The 13,139-nt window shown below is 54.3% G+C and overlaps 4 protein-coding genes across 4 annotated transcripts; 1 reads left to right on the forward strand and 3 right to left on the reverse strand.

Annotated features, from left to right (window-relative positions):
- Positions 1-176: 176 nt before the first annotated feature.
- On the reverse strand, positions 177-2,184 carry N7482_006414 (acyclic terpene utilization AtuA family protein; the record flags this gene model as incomplete). Its single annotated transcript, XM_056688539.1, has 3 exons — positions 177-1,703; positions 1,768-2,099; positions 2,151-2,184. 3 exons carry the CDS (start codon positions 2,182-2,184, stop codon positions 177-179), a joined length of 1,893 nt encoding a protein of 630 aa, XP_056540968.1.
- Positions 2,185-2,896: 712 nt separating this feature from the next.
- Positions 2,897-5,326, reverse strand: N7482_006415 (MRX complex nuclease subunit; the record flags this gene model as incomplete). The annotated part of the gene is made up of 2 exons (XM_056688540.1): positions 2,897-5,229; positions 5,311-5,326. 2 exons carry the CDS (start codon positions 5,324-5,326, stop codon positions 2,897-2,899), a joined length of 2,349 nt encoding a protein of 782 aa, XP_056540969.1.
- Positions 5,327-6,131: 805 nt separating this feature from the next.
- Positions 6,132-9,604, forward strand: N7482_006416 (F-box and WD domain protein; the record flags this gene model as incomplete). The annotated part of the gene is given in 3 exon segments (XM_056688541.1): positions 6,132-6,477; positions 6,545-9,356; positions 9,373-9,604. 3 exon segments carry the CDS (start codon positions 6,132-6,134, stop codon positions 9,602-9,604), a joined length of 3,390 nt encoding a protein of 1,129 aa, XP_056540970.1.
- Positions 9,605-10,193: 589 nt separating this feature from the next.
- Positions 10,194-11,896, reverse strand: gel2 (1,3-beta-glucanosyltransferase gel2; the record flags this gene model as incomplete). The annotated part of the gene is made up of 4 exons (XM_056688542.1): positions 10,194-11,387; positions 11,458-11,557; positions 11,679-11,809; positions 11,888-11,896. The coding sequence occupies 4 exons, from the start codon at positions 11,894-11,896 to the stop codon at positions 10,194-10,196; spliced, it is 1,434 nt and encodes a 477-aa protein (XP_056540971.1).
- Between the last annotated feature and the right edge of the window lie 1,243 nt (positions 11,897-13,139).

Raw genomic sequence — 13,139 nt, forward strand, 5'->3', positions numbered from 1 at the left:
CAGAATCGACATCCTATCGAGAACAGGCTATCGCGGAAATAATAAACCTAAGAAATACAAAATATCAATAGATCTGGACAAGTAACTAGGGCCGAAACACGCGGAATATCAAACCGGTTTAAAAGCCAGTAGGTCTTTTACATCCTCTACTAAGCTACTCCGATACGACTTCTCGACTACAGCTTTCCCCGGTTCAAGAACCGTACAGGCAGATCGACATGCCGGCTCCGCAGGTATTCCGCCACATTCTTCCCCAAAAAGTCCACCGTCGTCGTGACTCCCACCCCGCGGTCGAGGTGGTTCTTGAATAAAAAGTGGATCGCCTGCAGACCCGGTAGCTCAAACCGATCAATCGCCATGGGGGGCAGGGTGTGGTCAATGCCCCCCAACAGCTGGCGCGCCGTGTGGACCGACAGCAACGACCGCAGCCACAGATACTCGTCGCGGTGCCGGACCCAGAAGCCGCAATTCGCGTCCGACCCTTTATCCCCAGAGCGTGCATGCACAATCCATCCGAGCGGGCCACGAATGGTCGGCCCAAAGCCACACTTGAGATCCACGGGTTGATCGGTCTGAGTGACAGCCTGCGACGGTTGTTGGGAGGGGTATGTTTGGGTCGCTGATGGAGGGGCAATATCAACGACTTGTGTGGTGGCCGTGGGCTTCCAGGGAAGATGGACCCGGTGTTGAACGGCACTTTGAGGCAGTAAAGTCACATAATACTCGAAAATGGCGTGAGGGAATCCCTGGCGCAAGTCCAGGTGGAAAGTCGCACCAGGGTAGCCCTGCATGATGTTGCCGGTGATGGGCTTGAGGAAACATGGGGGCGCAAGATCCTCTGCATGCCTCGCTTGCACCACAATTCGGAAAGGCGCAGTGGCCCGGTTCTGATCAGGCGCATCGGGTACTGCGGACCCGAGTAGGTCAAACTTGAGGGATGTAAACCGGTCGGAGAACGGCGCGAGCAGCCGACGGATCTGCGTTTCCAACATGCGCGCCTTGGCCTCGATATCCAGCCCCGTCAAGAACCACCATATCTCGGCCTGGAACCCCCCACGAGCGGTGATGCCAACTTTGGTGGTGGGTGGCGGAGGTCCCGATCGGACTCCGTGGACCGCAACTCGGTTGACGCCCCGTTGCTCGAAGTGGATGCCATCCAGGACCGCGGTGACATCGGAGTTGTAGTACCAAGGTCCCTGGATCTCGTAGAGCAACTGGGAGGTGCACGTATCGACCGTGACCGCGCCACCAGTGGTATGTGCCTGTTTGGTGATGACCACGTCGCCCTCAGCAGAGATCTCCGCGATTGGATATCCAATATTGCTCCAGCCATCACCGCCGTGCTCTAGGGTCTTGAAACCAGTGAAATTCCCACCGCAGACATAGTTACTGCACTCGATCAAGTGGCCCGCAACGAAGGCATTGGCCAGCTTATCCAGTTCATGACGTTTCCAGTCGTGATACCAGTAGGTGGCACCAATGACGGGCGATGCGTCTGACACGCGACCGCATAGTACGATATCCGCACCCTCGGCGAGGGCGGCTGCAATTCCAAGCCCACCCAGATAACACTGGGCGTAGATCGGCTCAAAGGACCAGTCCGCTAGTTTCTCGCCGGTGTAAATGTTTCGGAAGTCAGACTGCCCAGCCGCGAGTGACTCTTGGATGGCTGGCAGGACTTCATCTCCAGATACCCAGGCAACCTGCGCGGAAACTGTTAGCCCCCCATCGTGTGCATAACAAGGGGGAAGGGAGGGAGGTACGGACCTTCAAATCCAACCCTTTGGCTTGTACCATTTTCATTACCACCTCATACAGACCCTTGGTATCTGTGACGCCAGCATTGACGGCCAATTTAATCTGATGCTTGGCCAAGTCTGCCAAAGCCGGCTCCAATGCCTCCAAAAACGACAGGTCATAGGCTGGCGGTGTGGCAGCAGTATCGGTGGTCATTCCCTGGTCCACCCGCCGACCAGCAGCGGTGGCCATGTTAAACTCGCTCATGAAATCGGCGATGATAACATCGACAGGGTCAGTTGGATAATGGCGCGCAAAGTCCGCAATGGCATGGCGGCGGTCTGAAGCAGAGCCCGATGCGCCTACGGAAGTTAGCACTGGGTTACTTGTGAAATGTGTTCAATTCGACTTACCTGCAATACGAATGGGTCGGCCTGTGAACGCCATGATGGTGCGATGGGTCAGCTTTGGATCAGGCGTTGGAATGGCCAAAGTACATTCCAGTCGGTGTGGATGCGGAGGGTGGAGACTACAGTTTGGAAAAGCTGGGGAGGCCGAGGCAGCTCGGCCCGCGAAACTGCGGGGTTGTAGTCACCATCAACCACCATCTGATAAATGTAGGCGGCATTCTATAAAGTTGTTGAATTCACTCAGACCCCATGGATTGGATCGCTGAGAATCCAAATAGATGTACGTATTCTCGAAAATAACCTGAACATTGTTGTGGAATACTGTTTGGCACTTAGTTTTGTCCATCGGAGCAAAGGTTGGGATCGGGGTTGGATGTGGGACTGGCACCATGCTTGTTGCCTCTATCCTCACAAGAAGCTAGCAGGGAGCAACAGCGATCCAGCTCATGCTCAAATATTGACTAAGAATCGGTATCAACAAGCAAGGAGCTTTCTGGCCCGTAACCAAGGGCCGGTTGAGTTGCCTACCCTGCCCGCACAACTTCCAAGGCACTCTGAGAGAGCTTAGAATTTGCGCTTCTAGTAATGTACCTATAGATATCTTGTTCAGAACGAATTATTGCGATCATATGAATTCGTGAAGAGGTTCATAGCAGAAAGCAAATCATTGTGGCGCTCTTCCATTTAAAAATCTATGCGCCACCGACCCCATGAATGCATCTCAAAAGAATCATATCCGGAATGGAAGATCACCGCCGCCGTCTCGATGTGGAAGTAGTCATTGGCTCAAAGGCATCGTCATCGTCATCGTCATCTATATCGTCGCTGATGACGCTGACGTTGCGAGTCATGCGAGTGGATCGCGATGAACGCGTTGTACTGGCTTGGGAGGCAGCGAAGTCTAGGGTTGTCTGAGTTGGTTTGGCGGCTCGAGCAGCGGTTCGGCGGGTAGCAGTACCGCCAACAGTGGCCGAGGATGGGGCTGGTGAAGCCGCCGTACGACCACTATGGCCTCGAGTCGACGTAGTCGTGGACGTAGACTTGCGTCCTCTTGAGGCAGTTGGAGCACGAGGTTGCTTAACGAATAGAGCCTGCGAGTCATCATCGTCCTCAGAAATGATGCTGGCAGCCGCCGCATTGTCATCGTCGTCATCATCCAGCATGATGACATCGTCCGATTCATCGTCTGAAATAACTTTCTTTTTGCGTCCTTTAGCTGCTGGAGCTGCGGCTTTTGTGGCTGCCGCGCGGGAACTGGCAGCGGCTCCCCGACCTCCACGGCCTCGGCCTCGGCCTCGAGTGGGAGCCATGGTGGCAGCACGAGGGCGTGCGGGAGCAGGACCATCTTCTCCAGTCTCTTCCTCGACTGGATCTCCGCCCTCGTTGTCCGAATGGATGAGAGCACCGGGCTGATCCTCCCACTCGCCATCGAATTCGGTGTCCCAGCCGTCTGGCTTTGGCTTGAATCTTTTCTTGCCACGAGTGCGCTTCTTGACTCCCTTGTTGAACATGTCTTCCATTTGCGTGCGGTACTTTTCCATAGCGGTAACTAGAGAACTCTGAGCCCTTTCTTCGTCATCCACGTCATCTTCATCACGGTCCAACGTCATGAGATGTTTGACCTGGCCCTCCAAAGAGTCATTGACGAACATTTCCATGGCATGCTTATCATCTTTGTCAATGAATTGAGCAACGGCATCACCGAAGGAGTTTTGAGGCAGGATGCTAAGAGATTGCGATGCGAGGTACTCCCGTACTAGCTGCTCTACCTTCACTGTATCCAATGTTGATAGGTGCGAAGCTGAACCTTCATCGAGAGTAGCATCAGTCTTCCGAGAGGAAGAAGTGTTCTTCTTCTTTCGATAAAACTGTACCACATCGTTCACATTTGCGACCTTGCCCACAAAACGATTTGAGAACCGCTGCGGATTCTCGCATTCATAGCTTCCACCTTCAGGAGTGGAGATTTCGACACGAAGTCGTACCAGGGGGAGAGGCGACTCGCGAGGCTCTTCATCTTCATCCTCATCATTAGAGACGCCGCGGATTTCACGCCATTCTGCATTGGCTTCTTCAATTAATTCCTCCACAATTGACATGAGGAATCGGGTCACATCTGTGCGATTGCTCTCTTTGCGAGCGAATTTTTGCGCGGCCTTCTCTTCCGACAAAACGATTTCTCGCATAACGAAAGGCCGCACCGATTTCAACCGGATTGGCTCGGACTTGAAGTCTCGCCCGGTGATGCTCACAATGGCAACATGTTTTGGCACAGCCTCACCAGGGACCAGGGACGTCGCGACCGATGATCCTGGCTGCATGACATGAAATTTGGTTTCTGGGTTGAGCTTGGGGTTAATCAAGCACTCGTGCTCGTGGCCCCAGACGACCAAATCCATGAACTCGGGTAGGAAGTTCTCAGGCAAGTAACCAGTCTCGGTGTATGCGTGGTGATTCTGGTGCACCGACATCAAATTGAACCAGTCGTTCTTTTGCACCGATGGCTGGAAGAATTTGACCTTTCCGTCCCGAAAGGTGCGAAACAAGCGTTCATCACGCACATTGCTCATCCCATAGAGTGCCAATTTGGTGCGCCCCTTCTGGAGCAAGACGGGCTTGATCTCGATGTTATCCGACTCCGGGGTCCGCCCGTAGTAGTTGAGCAAGCCTGAGACTTGCAAGAGGTCTAGTGCGGCAAGGTGACCCTCACCAGAGGGGTCATCATGGTTTCCATGAATTGAAAATATCGGGATGGCAATATTCATGTCGAGATCCTCGTAGTTGACGTGGTTGAATGCGCCTTGGAAGGTCTCGCTGGCATCGCTGAGCATCTCCAGCTCACAGGGCTTGTCGCCGAAACAGTTCATTCGGATCGAGCGCATCACCTGGTACATGGATTTGCGGGACGGCTTATTCTCATGAAACAAATCTCCCGCCAGGAGGACCATGTCGACATCGTGTTCTTTGGCAAGGCACATGACCTCGTGGAAGCTCTTCCAGCTGTCATCGCCGCGGATGGGATCCCGCTCATTGTAGCCGACATGGTTGTCGGTTGAGACGAGGATGCGGATCGTTTCCGCCTCTGAAAGCGAATCAGTTATTATTGTTACATGAGTTATAGGGAAAGACGAAAATATGATGTAGGGGAGGAGGGGCTGCTCACCATTGACACCAGACATGATGCTTGATTCGACCAAGTGTCAGCCGGTGCTGGTTAGTCTCCGAAGTGGACAGGAGCCCGAAGAGACTGTTCACGGAGAGCCCATCGGAAGCCCAAGAATTAACCCAGGCGTCCAGCGTCAACCGCAACTTCTCTGCGCAAAAGCCGTTAAGTGGACGCGCGACACGGGCCTCGCGTTATCACGTGAAACTGGACGCGTGCAAGAAGAAGGCGGTGTGCGAGCTTCCGCCCCCCGAAAGTGTACAAATGGTCCTCCGTAGAGGCAGGCACCAACCAGCGTGTTACTCTTCTACTACTCCTACGTACTAGGGGCATTAAAGAGCATTGCTTGTCGACAAGGTGTATACTGCTGGTCGTGATAATGGTTTTGGTCGTCGAAGGACAATTGATAGCTCCGTACGGAGACAGTTGCTCGGATTGCTACAAAAACAAATGTAGCGGTTACTGGGTACAAGTGAGGCTAGAAATTATCCTGATGATTCTCATTGTAAGCTAAATTACAATCCCATGCCTTAGTATTAAGCCTTGAGAAATGTCTATATTGTACAAAACCAAGGGCACAATGGTGCATATTCCCATGTGATTGGGCAGCGGCATATCTGCCGGGTGGCCACTCTGCGTCGCCTTCCGCCTCTCCGCTTTTCTCTGCTGCAGCGCGCCGCCCCTCCTCTTTCCCTCCTCATCACATCTCTTCTTGAACGCTCTCATCCTTTTTGATTTGCCTGTCACTAGTCTCGGCTGATCCAGGTTTTTTTGCTGGCTCAGTCGCTTTCGCACCTCAGTTTACTCCCAAAGACCTTTTTATGCAATCAGAGCCTTCTGCCGTATCTCAACATACACCTTCCATTGACTCATCCCAGGCCAGCCCCCGCCCCATCCAACATGGACATGACTTCGATGATGCTGCAGCCTCTGGCCTCCTCACTCGAGAGGAGACCGGAGACTGTTCAGCCCTGGACTCCTCGGCCACGCGGGAAACCCGCCGCGCGCCGCTGAGCGACACTGCCTCGACCCCGCCTTCCTCCCCTGCCCAACGAGTGATCCAGTACGAGAATGCTGGCACTTCGAGCAACAAAGGAGCCGAACCAGGCTTTCAAGTCGTGGCATCCTCGGGTCATCCTCACCTGCCTTTAGAGACGCTTCCGAATGGTATGTCCGAGTCGCAGGGCCCCTCACCCAAACTGCACCCTGAACTAACAGCGCTACCTCTACACAGAGGTTCTCACCCATATACTGTCGCATTTGCCGCCCCAGTCTCTCTCTGCTATTACGTTAGTTTCCCGCCGCTTTCATGCGCTGGTTACGACTCCTCATGCCTGGAGAATTGCCTTCTCGCGGTTCTTCCCGGGCCCCCAGGTTGCGGAGAGTGGGCGACGCGCCCCAACCGATCCAGAGGACTTGATGTCGGATAGACGGTTTTTTGCAAGACTGACTGCGCTGGCATCGTGGCGCAGCGAGTACATCCTTCGCACCCGTTTGATGCGCTCGTTGTCTCGAGGCAAACCAGCTCAGTTCCAACCTTCCAAGAAGCAAGGCACTGTACGGTCGGCGAATGCTCGCAACGGCAGTGCTGTAGCAACCTACACGTCGCAGCTGCTGTTTCCAGTGAGCCATATCCATGGGTCGTTCAGCAGCCCGGAAAAGGAGCCGACCTTTATTCATGGCGCTTCCGAACAAGGGATAGCGTCTGCTAGTGATCCGTCGACCGTGAAGGTGAGCACCTGGGGGCTTTCTGATCATCAAATATTTCGTCACTTTGCGGACAGCTTCCCAGGTGATGCACCATACGGACTTGGAGCCGGTGAAATGATTGGTGTTCCCAATTCTATGGACGTTAGCCAGCCGTACGGCATGATCTACGGGGAGGGGTGTCCTCAAGGTCGGAGTTACTTTATCTCAACCACGGAGCAGCGTGGCCGTTTCCTCGTTCCCTCGGATTTGGGCTCTCAACCCAAGCTGGGAATTCCTGCCATGAACATGATCACACACGCTGTCTGTTCAGTCTGGATTGCCAAGTCATCCTCAATCCTTAGGATGACTGGCGGCCTCATTGCTATGATGTCTGGTTCGTCTTCCGGTATTCTCACTGCGTACGCCATGGGTCCCCACCCGGCATACGAGAAGCGGTATGAGCGTGGCCAGGTGACTGCCAAGTGGGTTCTCAGCCCTGGCGTTCCTATCATCGGCATCGCCGTTGATGATAGCTACTCGACTAAGCGCCATACCCAGCGACGCACCTGGGCTGTTGCTCTCAATGCCTTGGGAGAAATATTCTTCCTCACAGACCTTCCACAACAGCCAGAGGTGTCATCTACAGCTAAGCTCAACGCAGAGCAACTCGATGAACTTGCATGGAAGACTGGCAGAACTGTTCGCTGGGAGCTTATTGAAATGAGCCGGCGCACGGCACGTGCGGACCCCTTCAATCGAGAACCAGTCGATGGTAGCTATAGCCCGCGGTCCTCGTCTGATTCGATGCTCCTTGAAGAAAGTCAGATTGCTGCAGAGACAAAAGAGATTGAGAAGTTTTTATCGTTCAAGCCGAAACATTTCCGCAAACTCTGCGAAGGCTGGAACATGCGCTGCGATCTCAAGGTCGACTTTGCAGGTGATGATGGATGTGGATCTGGCGAATCAGTGATAGTGATTTCCCATGGAGAAGGTGAAACCGAGAATGCTTTTATCCGACGATATATGCGCACTACATCCAAGTCCGATGCTAGGTCGCCGTCATCGACACCCGGCGGCTCGGCTCGCCCTCGGGGCCAGCTGCTCACGTCCCTCTTTGGCGGCCCTGTCAATTTCTCAAGCCCGACACCTAGTGAAAGTCCTTCGCCATCTCGATCATCGGTTCGGCTCAGTGAGCCCACCCGTACGGCCAACACCGACTGGCGAATCTCAAATTTCACATTCGGCGACCGGAAGTCGGTGGAAGTGACCGCTACTGCGTTGGATAATTCTACATTTGCCACTCTCACAGCGGAAGAAGACCCGCTATTGGCCATGTCCGGAAGTTCTTTCTCCTCTGCCACATCCTCGCCGATACTGCCGCATATGGAACAGCCGCGTTCGAGTCTTGAGGTACCCGGCCAGCGTGCACGATATCTGGCCGTGGGAACCACAACTGGTGGGGTCTATGTCTGGGACATTCGTGCTTCTGCAGCCCAGAGCAGCGATGTCATTAATTCGATTGGTCCGCTGCGAACGATCCAAACCGAGTCACCTCAGATATCATGCGTGGCGTTGACATCCTTGTACCTGGTGCATGGCGGTAACGATGGCCTGGTGCAAGCTTGGGATCCCCTGGCTTCCTCCACCCGGCCAATCCGAACGATCAACTCCCGCTTTTCGTCTCGTGCTCGACGGCGGTTGGTGCAAGCAGAAGCCTCCATGCTTGGCGTTGGAAGTAACTACTTCGCGACGGGGGCCATCTGCCTGGACCCGGATCCAACGGTTCTTCGTGGAATGGTGTCGCTTGGCACCCATCTCCGCTACTGGTCATACAGTTCTTCAGCAGCTGATCAGTATAAATGTAGCAAACGTCGACTTCGCCGTTCCTTACGGGGCAGCAACGGCACCGCTGATGGTCAACGATTCACTACCAGTGGACGCAGTGCCATTCGTGACTTCATTGAGGATGAACGCGTTGAACTCGAGCGGCAGCAGATTGCAAATGCAAAAGAGAGGGCGCACCTGAGCGTACGATTTGGTGTGGATCTTCTGGGCCCTGATGTTGATGAAGAGCAGCTTCTGGCGTATGCGCAGCTCCTGAGTGAAGAAGCCTATACTGCCGGTGGGTTTGCGGGCAAGCGTGATGATCGTGAACAGACAGCTATTGCAAGCTCAGCCACCAGCACCTCCATGAGCGATGCTATTGGAGCAAGTTCCGTTGGCTTAGGGGAAGTGTCGTCCTCCTCTTCTCCTTACCAGGATCCGGTGGATGAAAACGTAGACGACGACCTCGCTGAGGCAATTCGCCTCAGTCTACTTGATGAGAAGGCGGCAGCCCCACCTGTGGACCAGACTCCGTCCATCCCCATCAAGTACGCCAAAGGGGGTGCGAAGACCTCGTCATTCATCACCGGGCAATGGAGATGCCGAGAGCAGCCAAAAACAGGAGATGGATGACCTGGAGTTCGCCATCCAGCTCAGTTTGGCGGAGGATAAGAGCAGTGGTGTGCCCAGCGAAGAATGGGAAGAATTCCCCGCTCTGGCTTCGGGACCGCTATCGTCTTCCCAGTCTTCTGTCAGGGGAAAGGGAAAGGGGAGGGCGTGATAGAGACGGAGGTTGGATTTCAGTTGTAGAGTTGGTTTGGAAATGTGTTTGTTTTCTCCTTTTATTTAGGCCTACCACCCTCTTCCTCTTCCTTGATCGATTTTGACAGGCTTAATATTGGTGGATGGGCGTTCACTTTGTTGTAATTGCATTTGTACCTTGTCATTTCAGTTACAGCTCGGTTACTTACATTGATTCGAGTTAGATATGGATTTTTCTTGTCTTTGATCATTTTAATTTTATTTCCGAACGTAGATTTGGTGCGCGCGGAATCGGCGTTTCGGTTTGATGCACGGACAGGGGTTCGTCGCTGGTAGGTCGTTTATTCTTTTGGCGCTAATAAATACAGAATGGTCACCATGAAAGGAGATAGCATTGACTAGTCATGGGCAACTGTCAAGAATAATGAGACGTCATTGGTTTGTCCAACGAAGCATGTACATGAGAAGCAAGAAAAATCACAAGACAGGCCAAGCACAAGGAGAATTGATGAATATGCAGACAACCGAGGATAGGGCACTTCAAACAGCCCGACCGTAATTCCTCTCATGCTTGACCGAACAGGGGGGAGACAAAACCAAGACCGAAGTTACAGCAGCGAAGCAAGCAGCATGAAGAAACCGCTCAAACCACCCAGGGCCATGGCCGGGGCGCCGTTCAGGGAGGAAGCAGCGTTGCTGTGGGTAGCGGTGCTCGAGGAGGAAGACGAAGTAGACGAGGAAGACGAAGAGTTAGACGAGGAGGGAGTGTTGGACTCGTCATTGGCCAGGACCTTGAACTCAATATCGGTGAGTTCCTTGCCAGTGTAGTCGTATACCTTCTCGGAGAGAGTGGTGGCAGTCACCGAGACCAGCGAGCCAGTGGGCTTGTTGGGCAGACCGTTCTTGATATAGTCCGATACCTTGGAGGGGGCATCGGGCAGGTTCCAGGCGTTGTAGAAAGTGGAGTTGTTGATCAGCGAGGCGCTGCAGGTCTCCGGGGTGACACTGGTCTGGGAGCTGTTGCTGGACGAGATACGGCTCATATCCAGCTTGTTGAACTGCTTCTGCAGGTTGTCGTAATCGATCAGGGTGGTAATGGTACCGTTGTCGTTGGCTTGCACCAACCCGTACTCGTTGGCTTCCTGAGTCCACTCGTAGACCAGACCACCAGAGAAGGCCTGGGTCATCTCCACGCCGTACAGAGCCTGGACTTCGGTGAAGACACGGGGCTTGACATCGTTGCAGCCATACTCGGAAAAGAACACGGGGATGGTGGCGTTGGAGAAGTCCTCAGTCAGGACGTCGTAGCCGCTGGAGGTGTAGGTGGCATCGCCGCACCACGAGTAGGAGTTCAGACCGAAGAAGTCGGCGCGGGAGCTGGTGGAGTTCGCCAGCTCGCACTCAAAGTAGTGCGCGGTGTCCATCAGGATGTCGCGGATATCGGCGGCCGAGTAACCAACGGGAATCGCGCGGTCCGACTGCTTGGCGATGTAATCCTTCATATCACGGATGACAGCACGCACATAGGCAGGAGCCAGGCGAGTCGCTTCCTCATTGATGACTTCGTTTCCGGCAAAGAAACCCAGCACGTTGTCGAAGGACTTGAAGGCCTCAATGACACCGAACACCTGATTGTAATAGGCATTGGTGTAGGTGGTCCAGGGCGCGGTGCGGTCCAGGTAGCCATTGGTGAGTGGGGAGTTGACGTCGAGGATCAAGTAGATGCCGGCGGCATTGAAGATCGACACACACATGTTGTGGTCGAGGGTGGGCTCCAGATTGTAGACCCGGATGGTATTGATCTAATATTCCGTATGAGGTCCGCTGTTCTGGACATGGCGTTGTGGTAGGGAGAAGAGGTTCAACACTTACACCGAGGCGCTGCATCAGGGCCGCATCACGCAGGCAGATATCGCCGTCACTGAGAGGATCCTGGGTCTTGCTGAAACCGGAGGAACCGCCTGGTTGGTAGCTGTTGCACCAGTTAGCCTTGCACATGCTCGGAAAGAGAGGAGGGACGTGGGCGCCTCCGGGATGTGCGATGTGGGATGTGCGATGCAGGATGTGCGATGCGGGTTGCGGGGTGATCTTACTCAACACCGAGGATCTGGAACCGGGCACCGGTCTTGGTGTTCACAAAGTCCTTGCCTTGGACCTTGAGGGGAGTCACGGCCGCAGCGGAGCTAGCCAGGGCGCAGATGGCCGTGAGGAGACGGCTGTAGGACTATATCGGTGGTGGTCAGTGGATGTGTACATGTTGCACGTCCAGCATTGCACATCGCGATCGCGAGACATGACGTACCGCGATCATCGTGAAGGTTCACTATGCGATATCAACGAGTTCGATGGGAGAAGGAGAAGTAGCCGAAGAAAGCGATTGGAAGAGGAGGTATGGTTCGAACGAGCGACAGCGCAGCGCGCGGAAAGAACGAGTGGCAGGCGTGAAGTCACCAAAGGAAAGAAGGCAGCGAAAGGCGAAAGGCGAAAGGCGAGCGAAATGCGAAAGAAGCGCTAGGTGGGCCAGGAAAAGGAGGCGTTTTAAATTGAAACGAATGGCCCAGGATCAGCGGGGGGACTCCGTACAACACGCTCCAGCGCGAGACTAAGTGGAGCCCGCAGGGTCGCCAGAGCCCACTGAGAAGGCGCTTTAGGGGTTCAAGTCCCTCTCAGTCCCTCTCAGTCCCTCCAAGCGTCCCCCAATCCCCGCCAAGTCCGTCCAAGTTCCTTGGGTGAAGCCAGTGCTGGATTCTCACGAAAGCCGAGGGAAGGTGGACGATGCACGATTTCCCGCTCCGTCCGGTACTCACCGTCCCTAGCACGATTCCCGCTCCCTACCATCTCGGGAACCAGCGCGCTCGGTGTCAAGTCTGTGGAGCCCATTGCATCCTTTGTGAGTACGGAGTAGATCAAATCTCATTCCAGCCGGGGACCATCCTGCTTATCTAAGGATGCAGCCGGGGACATCTGCTCCGTCCTCCGTCTCTATAGAAGTTGTGTCTCCAGAAGTTGGGAGTACTCCGTGCCTGTTCCAGACAGAAAGGCCCCCCGGAGAAGACAACTCCTCGCCTAGACACTATTACACTACTACACTACTACACTACTACTTGGCCAACCTGGTGCGACTCGCGTCATTGGTTGCTTGGCAGATGTTATTCTTGTCGCCTTCCGTGCCCAGAGACACTGCCAAGGCAGGCCAGAAATCCTCTCCCCAATGGTCGTGGGATGCGAACCCCTTTTCCATCCTTTGCCATCGTTGGCCAGGCTCACGGCAGTTCTCCCCCTCTGCTCGCCTGCATTGAGCACATCCATGTCGCATCGCTCGCCATGATGGTCATGGAAGTCGAGCATGGAGAGAGGGTCCGTTGTTCAGCCCGTACACCTCCCACTATCGTCCTGCGGAGGACATGAAAGGTTCGTGGAACATGCTCCGGCTCGTGGGGATTGCCCATACTAGCGCATCATAGGATTGACGGCACGCCCGAACGTTCAGGGAAGCTGCACGGTGAGACAGTATTAACATTTGCCGAATCAAAGTCACCGACCCAAACCATTGA

This window comes from Penicillium canariense, assembly GCF_028826845.1.
Source record: "Penicillium canariense strain IBT 26290 chromosome Unknown utg000004l_segment0_segment0, whole genome shotgun sequence".
Classification (NCBI taxonomy): Eukaryota; Fungi; Ascomycota; class Eurotiomycetes; order Eurotiales; family Aspergillaceae; genus Penicillium; species Penicillium canariense.